Below are 11871 nucleotides of genomic sequence, written 5' to 3'. Positions count from 1 at the left end.
TTCATGTTAAAGCCTGGATCATGGAATTTTCCCCAAGAAAATTCCCAGAGTATTCCAGCCATCATCTTTTTCTTTTTCTTCTATTATAACAGGTCCCTCACCCCTCCCAGCACACACACAAAGTTATGAATACATGCACTAATGGGATCTATATTACCCTCTATTACCGCCAGTCAGATTATGAATTCTTCAAGATAACTGGCTTTGTCCCACTCATCTGCTGTATTTCAAACATTTAGGACAGTATTTCACATAAAGTAGAGAAAAATCCCTTTATCATAAAAAACACTAGAATTCAGTTAACATGCTGCTTATAATTCTGTGTAAACCTAAGCCTTTTCATCTATGGATTGAGGGGTGGGGAAATCATACTTAAATGTTTAGTTCTGTCATCTGTGAATCAGGATGGGAGGGAGAGTGCACATGTATGGGCTAATTGTATTTATCCAGGTTAATAAGAGAAGGAAAGTGAGTCTTAAGCCACAAATTGCTAAAACTTCTAATTGATGATGATACAAATGAATACTTCTTTATTGACTAGATTAAGAATTGGGGTGAAAGCCCTATCTGTACATAAAACTCTAGACAAAAATGCTGAAATCTTGTCATTATTCATACTTGAAAATGTTTGATTACTGAAATTATGAAAAAACATACAATTGCAGAGCACTGTATACATTTGCCATTTAGTATTTGCCCAATGTTGTACACCACTTGTGAATTTTTTGCAGATTTTGTGGTATATTTAGAAATGTCAATAAAAACTGCAAACATGGATGTTATTGAGTCATAGAAAATTAAGATTATTTTAAGATACATGGCAGTACTTTCTAGAAAGCAGAACTAGAATTCACTGAAAAGATCATTTAGAATATCAGAAAAATATTGTTTCTTTCTAGGAAAAATTTTAATAATCTTTTATACATTTCCTTTTTAATTTAAACTCATATGGACAGGTAAATCTCCCTACCCCTAAAGTGAAGTTGCTCAGTCATGCCCGACTCTTTGTGACCCAATGGACTGTAGTCTACCAGGCTCCTCCATTCATGGGATTCTCCAGGCAAGAATACCGGAGTGGGTAGCCTTTCCTTCTCCAGGGGATCTTCCCAACTCAGGGATTAAGCCCAGGTCTCCTGCATTGCAGGCAGACTACTTACCATCTGAGCAACCAAGGAAGTAACACCTAAAGGGAGATCCTAAATTTTTATACTTGTTGTTGTTGGTTAGTCACTAAGTCATGTCTGATTGCTTTGCAACCCCTTGGACTGTAGCCCATCAGCTTCCTCTGTTCGTGGGATTTCCCAGACAAGAATAGTGGGATGAAAGTTAATTGCCATTTCCTTCTCCTGGGGATCTTCCCAATGCAGGGATCGAGCGTGCATCTCCTGCATTGAAAGTGAATTCTTTACCCCTGTGCCATTGGGGAAGTCTATTGTGTCCCTGTAACCTAGTAAATAAATATATTTCATAGATAAGTGTTGACTCACCACAATAAAGCTTTTTTATTTTTATTTTTGCTAATAAAGAGTGAAATGAAATTAAGTGCTTTTTGCCTAAGATGCGTGTCAAGATTTCAACACAACTCAAATGTTATTCTTGCCTCTAAAGTCAAAGCAACTTTCAAGTATAATGTTACTACTTATGCATTAAATTTTCTTGAGCTAATAAATATATAAGTTTAATTGGAATATAGCTTTATGTATCAATGACAGTAGCCATGAAGTGATTGACCATTATAGGTCAAAATGCTAAGTGTGATCTGCTCCTGAAAAATGAACTCAAATTTATGAAGTTCAACCTCTGTTTTCTTCTTTAGGAATGGCAAGTTCATTGAAGAAAATGAAAAGTACTCATTGAGAGGAAGCAATACAGAACTCACTGTCAGGAACATAATCAATAGTGATGGGGGCCCTTATGTCTGCAAGGCCACAAATAAGGCAGGAGAAGATGAAAAACAGGTGCTTCTCCAAGTCTTTGGTAAGTATTATAGCACAGTGGTTAAAAATGTAATGTCTAGAGGAAGGTCTGAGTCAAACTGGAAAAGTCTCTGTCGCTTATACGAGCTACTTATAATTAAATTAATTTCTAAACCTATGTTTTAGTTTTCTCATCTCTAAAATATATTTTAAAATTGCAGCTACCAGATAGATTTAAGAATTATATGAGATTACAATGTAAATTTTTATAAAATATTTGATGAACTCATAGCAGAGGCTAGAAGAAAATTTATTAAAATTATACATAATGAAATCTATTATATCTTGGGTTGTTCTTATAAATGTTTAAATAACACACGCTGGGTTCAGTTTTACTTTTAATATACTTTGAGAGTTCATTCAAAAGGCTGTAATTAGGAACATTGACCTGTAACCATGATTAAATATTCACTTTTCATTTTATTAAAAGGACATGCAATATAAATAACTTCCACATTAGAGCCATATTCCTTTCTTTATGGAACTTATAAAAGGTACAAAAATCAGTGTATTTATTTTTAATTATTGATTTAGCTTCTGTTATATTTGTAAGAGGAAAAGATTTTGGTGGTGGATATTTAGAATATGATTATTCTCTTTAAAACACAAACACGAAGAATTATATGCATTACTGATATTTAGTGTGTTTTCTCCATTTTTAGCAATGTTGTTATCACAACATTTTCCCAACAATGAGAGGGGCAGGAAGGAAGGAATACTTTGAAGAGTAGAGGGACCAGGTTTTGCATTTGACAGATGCAGCAATACTGTTTAGACCAAAAAATGAATGGTGTACACCTGTGGACACACCCTTGGTCAGTTGGTCCTTGAATAGCTATAATAGAAATATTTCCTGTACCAGGGAGATTTTCATAAAGCCTATATTTTAGTTAAGTAGGACAGACAGTAAAGAATATACCAAAGTATATTAAAATAAAATTAGAATAATAAGATGTTCTAAGAAGAATGTGAAACTAGATCAATCTAAAAAGGGCTATTATTTTGGAGATCATGATGTTGGAAAGTTGCTCAGAAGGGTCATGCTTAGATGTGATTACACAAATATCTTTAATGATGAAAAATCAGCAAAGCTATGAACCAGGATAAAATTGTTCACATAGAATAAGAGTAAATACATTATTTCTAATAATTCTCAAAATTATTAGAAATTATAGAAATCATATAATTTATTCAAGTAGTATTTACCACTTAAGAAAATGTTCTTTTTAAAATGTACAATGCTAAATATGACTTAGTATAAACTACATAATTAGAAATGATAGACTCTGAGGTAATTTCAAAGGATAATCTTAATCGATCTCAATGAGCTTATATGAAATACTGTTTAGTTAATTTTTAAAATTTAAGTGACACTGAGTAAGAACAAAGGCAAAAGAGTTCTAATATTTTTTTTACCTTTTAAATAGAAAATAATTAATGAAAAATGATATGCTACTTGACTGTTGTAATTACTTTGCATAGTAACAACAGTGAACAGATTCATATTGTGTTTGATACAAAATCATGCATATATAAGGAAATAAAGCTAAAATCATTAAAGTAAATGGAATAAACATTGAATTTAAAAAATTATATATGTCCTATTTCTGATATCAGGAATTTAATTTTCTAAGATTAAGAACAACATACATATATTTGATAGTGCTGCTACTGCTAAGTCACTTCAGTCGTGTCCGACTCTGTGCGACCCCATAGACAGCAGCCCACCAGGCTCCCCCATCCCTGGGATTCTCCAGGCAAGAACACTGGAGTGGGTTGCCATTTCCTTCTCCAATGCATGTAAGTGAAAAGTGAAAGTGAAGTCGCTCAGTCACGTCCGACTCTTAGCCACCCCATGGACTGCAGCCTACCAGGCTCCTCCGCCCATGGGATTTTCCAGGCAAGAGTACTGGAGTCGGGTGCCATTGCCTTCTCCGACATATATTTCATAATTGATTGCATTTAATGATTAAAAAAAAAAAAAACTGTTACTTACTCTGAAGTAACAGGTGCTGACTTTTATCACTTTTATGTTCAAACAAATAAAAGCTTAAGAAATGCTGACAATAAAGAGTTTAAAATTTTAAAGCTCTTTGGCATATGTAAATTTGTTAAGGGACATGTTTTAATATTAATATAATTTAAATTAGTACACATGATGGTTTGGTTTTATAGCTGTCATAACTATAATGAAATAATTATCTATTATGTCTAATAATATTAAGGCAATCTAGGGGCAAAATAAATCAACCATAATAATAAAGATAAATAGTATGTATATGTATTTACTTGTTAAGTATTTTAAGTATTGTACATAGTTATAGTTACTATATATTCAGGATACAGTCACTATTTCCCCCCCTTTTGTGAAATTGTTTTTAAAGTTTAAGAGATAATCACTACAAAAGCAAATGTCATATACAGACACACATATGTAGTAGACTTGTGGTTTTAAGAGGATATTTTAATTTTGTACCTTTAAGAGGAAAAAATTAAATAGCTTTAATTGGCAAAATCTTGAAAAGAATTTTTTGTCTATTGGTTTCTAAGCCACTTCAAATTATTTTTATAATCATAATCTATGAACATTATTTTTAAAGCTATTTCTCCTATAATTTGCAGCTCTACTGGCACTCTTATAAAGCAAGCATGATACTATAACCACTGAAACGTTAATAATGTAATACTAGGCTATTGTGTACTCAAATGCCCACTATGAATAATAATATTTTCTTTTAATACAGATTGAGTAATGTATATATTTTTTACAGTACAGCCTCACATAATACAGCTTAAAAATGAGACTACATATGAGAATGGTCAAGTCACACTCATATGTGAAGCAGAAGGGGAGCCTATTCCAGCAATCACCTGGAAGAGAGCAGTGGATGGCATCACTTTTTCTGAAGGTGATAAGGTAACAGCAATTTAATATACAGTGATTTTCAAAAGCATTGTATTTGCAGTGTTTTGTATATAATTAAATCTCATATTGGTCTCTAATTCACCAAGTAACTTGTATAAATGCAAGAATGATTTATTTTTTTGAAAAGACAACTATCACAGTCAACCTAAAAATAAATTCATAAAAGAAAAATGTCAAATTTTAATATTAAAGATGTTTCTCATTACGACACAAAATTTTAAATTGTTAAGTTTTCCTACATACAAACTTTTGGTATACACTGAATCCATAAAATACCTTATTGCAATTTCAATTCCTCTACCTTGTACTATGAAAATGAAAATAATTTAAATTCTCAAAATCCTGGCTGTCATTTAACTCTTAATTCTTTCATATTTTCTTTGTGCATTAGGACAGTAGATTTCTGCTTTTATATAATTTATGTTAATTGAATTGGCATTTTCACACATGTAAAAATGATGAGATTAAACTTATGTCTCTTTTCTTTCTCAGTGTTAAAGAGCAACCTCCTTTAAACCTCTTTCATTAATTTAAGTCAATTGCCATAGAAGGAAATGATTTTCAAAATATAAGTACCTTTGACTTAACAACATTGATAGCAGAAAATTGTGAAGTCAGTTTATCCAAAATATGCTTTCTATTCTTCCAACTTATCTTGTAATTTTAATAACATGCTAACTCCATAAACCGACATAACAGGCTTCTCCCTGGCCATTTACTATTTATCTTTAGAAAAAATATATTCCCGTACATCAGCTTTCTTTGTCTCATTTTTTTCCTCATGATGGCATTTTTTAGACAGTATATCTCTTTTGGCAATAGTTATACTATTTTGATATACTTATTTTATATATGCAAGTTGAAAATCAAATTTCTAAAATGTGAGTGACATTTGCATTCTTCTGGCAACCCAGAAAAACAGTATAGAGTTTGCTTTTATATTTTCTTAACAAATAAACATAGGTATTACTATGGTATATTGCCAAATCTGAAAGGAGTTTTATTTCTGTAACATCCTTTAAAATTGTCCAAAAATTAGATATATAAAACTGTGGATAGTTCTTTTTTTTTTTTTAATTTTATTTTATTTTTAAACTTTACATAATTGTATTAGTTTTGCCACATATCAAAATGAATCCGCCACAGGTATACATGTGAACACATGTATACCTGTGGATAGTTCTTTTGACAATTTAGTACATTTCTTTGGAGAAGATCACTCAACAATGATCATGTTTGTAAGCCTTTATTAATTATACCTTCATATTCCTAACTCATACTTTCATTATTTTTTATAAATTTTCTGATATGTCTCTTCTCAAATATAACTTTCATTTTTCATCTAATAGGTATTCTCTTATATACATACCAATGATGAAAGACTCATTATATTCACTTATTTGAGCCTTAAAAAATAATCAAGTAACCAGAGCCTTACTTCCAATGCTAGATGAGGATAGATTCTCAGATTACTCTAAGGGATCAAACCTGGTCTGTAATCTGTCGTCTGCCAAGTAATCTGTCATCCGCCATCTCCCAGCGTTTGCCTGAATTCAGGTTCATTGAGTCAGACATGTCTTCTGCTGCCTCTACTGGAAATTAAGCCCACTCTACACTTAGTATGAGCGACTTCACTTTCACTTTTCACTCTAATGCATTAGAGAAGGAAATGGCAAGCCACCCCAGTGTTCTGGCCTGAAGAATCCCAGGGACAGAAGAGCCTGGTGAGCTGCCGTCTCTGGGGTCGCAGAGTCGGACACAACTGAAGTGACTTAGCAGCAGCACACTGAGTAAGAAGTAGTTGAAATGTATAGCTGTGAATTCTGTTTTAAAGCAGAATTTCTCAAACCTCAGTCATTTGATGATCAGTTTCATTTCTTTTCCATATTTTTGTGCTGCCTGGACTGTCATACACTTAATATTTTTCTTTAAATTAAATTAGGTTTTTATTTTAATTATAAGCAAAAAGATGTTACATTTTAAAATGTACGTCAAAGTAAATATGAAACTATAAAGTAAAATTTGTTTCAAATAAGCCCTAAACTTAGCATGTATACCTTCACTGGTACACACACCATAGTTTTAAGCATCAAATTAACATGATACAAAGTTTGGCTATAAAATTTTGAGAACAAACCCTGTTTGCCTTTCTTCTATTTGTGAGGTCAAGCACTTCCCTCCAGTAAATAAATATGCTACATTGTTAATTAATAGGTAGAAAGTTCACAAATCTTAGTAGCAAAAACTCATTTAATTTGCTTCCCTTATAGCTCAGTTGGAGAAGACAATGGCACCCCACTCCAGTACTCTTGTCTGGAAAATTCCATGGATGGAGGAGCCTGGTAGGCTGCAGTCCATGGGGTCGCTAGGAGTAAGACAGGACTGACTGACTCCACTTTCACTTTTCACTTTCACGCATTGGAGAAGGAAATGGCAACCCATTCCAGTGTTCTTGCCTGGAGAATCCCAGGGATGGAGGAGCCTGGTGGGCTGCCGTCTATGGGGTCGCACAGAGTCAGACACGACTGAAGTGACTTAGCAGCAGCAGCAGCATAGCTCAGTTGGTAAAGAATTTGCATGCAATGCAGGAGACCCCAGTTCTATTCCTGGGTTGGGAAGATCTGCTAGAGAAGGGATAGGCTACCCTCTCCAGTATTCTTGGGCTTCCCTTGTGGCTCAGCTGGTAAAGAATCTGCCTGCAATTTGGGAGACCTGGGTTTGATCCCTGCCTTGGGGAGATATTTCTATTTGTGAGGTCAAGCACTTCCCTCCAGTAAATAAATATACTATATTATTAATTAATAGGTAGAAAGTTCACAAATCTTAGTAGCAAAAACTCATTTACTTTCAGTCCTTAACACAAATGATCCTTCAAAATGATGCCAATAAACTCAATAAATAAAGTACAGTGGAACTTCCCTGACTGGTAGTTAAGACTCTGGGCTTCCAATGCAGGGTGTATGTTTGATCCCTGGTCAGGACCTAAGATCTCATATGCCTGAAAATGTGGCCAAAATAAATTTAAATTTGTTTTAAATTAGGAAAAAAAAATAGTGATTTAACTTCAAAAATAACCTATTTTTATCTTGCTGAAGTAAAATATAAAATGCTGGTTGGTCATAGCCTGAGTTTAGATCAGCTCAAACTTTGTGATTAAAATAATAGGATTATCTGTTCTTTTGCATTTATTTGAAAACTGTGTTTTTTTTTTCTGTGTCAAAGAAAACAACCCTACTTACTGATTCACTGTTAACTTCAGTTGTTCAAGTCCAGATTGCTTTCTATTCCTTCAAATAAATAGATGTATTTAAACTGACATTTAAGATTAAAAAGAAACTTAATACAAAGTATAAAAAGTACACTTTAACAGTTATCTTTATACGTACATGCAGAAATCATAGTTGTACCAAAGTGTTTCTATTTTGATTGTAGAAAAGTGGCAAGCATTTTTCTCCATGAATTGAAGCACTATCTGTACCATGCTTCAAATGTTCTTGCAGAATGAAATACCAAGATGAAAGGGATTTCTAGAAACCATAAACAGAGACAGTTCTTTGATTACAACCACTTGAATAATATGTTTTAAATTTTATAACAAATTAAATTATTAGCATAAAGACATTGATAATTTTACTATTTTGTTCATTATTATTTTATGCTCTAGGATATTATTTTTTGAGTAGGTACATCTGTGGACCTAAAGAAACTTCTAGAACGGTTTTAAATGATTTATTTATATAAACCACTTTTAATGGAGGGTAAAGGATAATGGAGTGAGTTTTTCACATTATATGAAAGTCTCTACTAAAAATTCTTAATTTTTTTTTAATTTTATTTTTAAACTTTACATAATTGTATTAGTTTTGCCAAATATCTTAATTTTTTATTTATATAAAATATGAAGGTTACATTAGCCTTTTTGTATGTCCTCATTTTTTTCATTCTAAAGCAAATATGAGTTCTTGAAAATTACATTTAATAAAATGTAAATGATAAAATAATCTTTAAACTTACAGAAATTTCCATTGCTAATGTTTCCTGTACCATTTGCCTAAGTTCATTTAACAACCATCAACATCTTTTATTGAGGTCTTTTATGTTTCCATGTGCTATCCTATGCACAAAGAATACAGCAGTGTAAAACAAATGTTTTCTGCCTCATAGTGCATACTGTTCAGGCGAGGAATCAAGGCATATTTAAAATTAGCAGTGTTTCACTTATGAATATGCAATTTTGAAATGTGAAATTTCGTATCAAAATAGAAATTTTAAGTATATAAGTGGACTTCTACAGCCTCCAGACATAGCTTTGGCATATTTTCCTGTGCTATCACAGACTTAGTTCTGCTTATTCTTCTGACAGGCCTCTGCATTGGTGCATTTTGGAAAGTATATCATCTTCAGAATACCTCCTTTAAATTTGTTTAGGCTGATGAAAACTGCTTATACTGATTTTAAAAGAAACTTTAAAAAAGTTAATGGTGTAATTTGCAACACCTTTATATTATAGAAAACAACTTAAGATTTTCAACTTCTTTTGTCTCTTTAAATAGAATTTACAAAATGAGACTGCCAAATCCACAATTACTGATTTAAGAAAGAGAGCAGTTTTTCAAATATCTGCACTTTATTATAAAACCTGCAGTGAAATGAAAAACTGAAATATGGTGACATATTTGTAGCATCATCTTTAATAATAAAAGACATTTCATAAGTATTTTTAATGTACCTTTGTAAGTAATTATACTTTGCAAAATTTTTGCACCAATATTTTTATAAGGAATTTTATTTATACTTCTTTACCAAATCCTGAAGATGCATTCTAGTGTGTAATTATAGGCAATTCTTAGTGCCTGATGGTTGATAAAAAGCAACAATAACAACAACTAGGGACAGATAAAACCAGCAAATATGTTTTACTAAATAATTGAAAAAAACAATCATGATATGGTTGTTCAAATATTTTAAAGACATCCATGTCCGGTTGAGCTAGACATATTGCTTACTGTTAGTGCCTGTATGACAAAAGAGTGAATGGAAGTTACAAAATGGCAGAGACTTTCCAAGAATCAGGGATTATAGATAATGAAATGTGTTAAATTCCAAGTGACATAATTCCATTCCCATGAATTTCTGTATCATAGTTTGTATGATTCTCAATGTCTAAAAGAAAATTCTTTCATTTGACATTACATTATATAAGAAAATCTTAAATAATATTTTTTACCCTGATATTCTTCCTTGTTGTGGTATTTAAATTTGAGTTAATAATCGGGGGAAAGGGTGAGAGGTACTGAACCAAGGTTGTACATCAGAATCACATAAAGAGATGTATACATGTGTACCTGTCTGGGCCTTTCTCTCTGGAAAATGTCTAAGTCTTTCTTCCAGACTTTGAACTGCGCCATGTCGTTCAGTCATGCCTGACTCTTCATAGCCTCATGGACTGCAGCTCGCCGGGCTTCCCTATACTTCACCATCACCCAATGATTGCTCAAACTCATGTCCATTGAGTCAGTGATACCATCCAACCATATCGTTCTCTGTTATCCCCTTCTCTTTCTGCCTTCAATCTTGCCTGCATTCCGGTCTTTTCTGATGAGTCAGCTCTTCACATCAGGTGTCCAAAGTATTGGAACTTTAGCTTCAACATCAGTCCTTCCAATACATATTCAGGAATGATTTCCTTTAGGGTTGACTGGTTTGATTCCTTTGCAGTCCAAGGGACTTTCAAGAGTCTTCTGCAACCCCACAGTTCAAAAGCATCAATTCTTTGGCGCTCAGCCTTCTTTATAGTCCAACTCCCACATCCACATCTGACTACTGGAAAAATTATAGCTTTGACTATATGGACTTTTAGCAAAGTGATGTTTTGGTTTTTAATATGCTGTCTAGGTTTGTTGTGACTTTTCTTCCAAGGAGGAAGTGTCTTTTAATTTCATGCCGCAGTCACCATCTGCAATGATTTTGGAGCCCAAGAAAATAAAGTCTGTCACTGTTTCATTTGTTTCTCCATCTCTTTCCCATGAAGTGATGGGATTGGATGCCATTTTTGTTTTCTGACTGTTGAATTTTAAGCCAGCTTTTGCCACTCTCTTCTTTCAGCTTCATCAAGAGGCTCTTTGGTCCCTCTTTGCTTTCTGCCATAAGGGTGGTGTCATCTGCATCTGAGGTTATTGATATTTCTCCCAGCAATCTTGATTCCAACTTGTGCTTCATCCAGCCTGACATTTCTCGTGATGTATTCTGCATATAAGCACAGTGACAATATGCAGCCTTGTCATTGTACTCCTTTCCCAGTTTGAAACCAGTCCATTGTTCCATGTCAGGTTTAAACTGTTGTTTCTTAACCTGCATACAGTTTTCTCAGGAGGCAGGTAAGGTGGGGTGGCAAAGAGTTGGACATGACTGGGTGACTTCACTTTCATTTCTTTGAGATTGGAATGAAAACTGACTTTTTCCAATCCTGTGGCCACTGTTGAGGTTTCCAAATTTCCTGGCATATTGGGTTCAGCAGTTTCACAGCATCATCTTTTAGGATTTGAAATAGCTCAACTGGAATTCCATCACCTCCACTAGCTTTGTTCATAGTGATGCTTCCTCACTTGACTTCACACTCCAGGATGTCTGGCTCTAGGTGATTGATCACACCATGGTGGTTATCTGGGTCATGAAGATCTTTTTTGTATAGTTCTTGTGAGGTGATGAAATTCCAGTTGAGCTATTTCAAGTCCTGAAAGATGATGCTGTGAAAGTGCTACACTCAATATGCCAGCAAATTTGGAAAACTCAGCAGTGGCCACAGGACTGGAATAGGTCAGTTTTCATTCCAATCCCAAAGAAAGGCAATGCCAAAGAATGCTCAAACTACCACACAATTGCACTCATCTCACACGCTAGTAAAGTAATGCTCAAAATTCTCCAAGCCAGGCTTCAGGAATATGTGAACCGTGAACTTCCTGATGTTCA

The 11871-nt window shown here is 33.6% G+C and overlaps 1 protein-coding gene across 1 annotated transcript in view; it reads left to right on the top strand.

The window, feature by feature from the left end:
• NCAM2 (neural cell adhesion molecule 2) overlaps positions 1–11871 on the top strand; it is a 574228-nt gene that overhangs the window by 390052 nt on the left and 172305 nt on the right. Inside the window, exons 7-8 of the mRNA XM_010858401.1 lie at positions 1817–1977; positions 4748–4893. Of these exons, the coding sequence (XP_010856703.1) occupies positions 1817–1977; positions 4748–4893 (307 nt within the window). The remainder of the gene's footprint in view (positions 1–1816; positions 1978–4747; positions 4894–11871) is intronic.

This window comes from Bison bison, unplaced genomic scaffold (genome assembly GCF_000754665.1).
Source record: "Bison bison bison isolate TAMUID 2011002044 unplaced genomic scaffold, Bison_UMD1.0 scf7180017864387, whole genome shotgun sequence".
Taxonomy (NCBI): Eukaryota; Metazoa; Chordata; class Mammalia; order Artiodactyla; family Bovidae; genus Bison; species Bison bison.
Note: the sequence above shows the minus strand (reverse complement) of the source record. Positions and strands in the feature narration are given on the sequence as shown.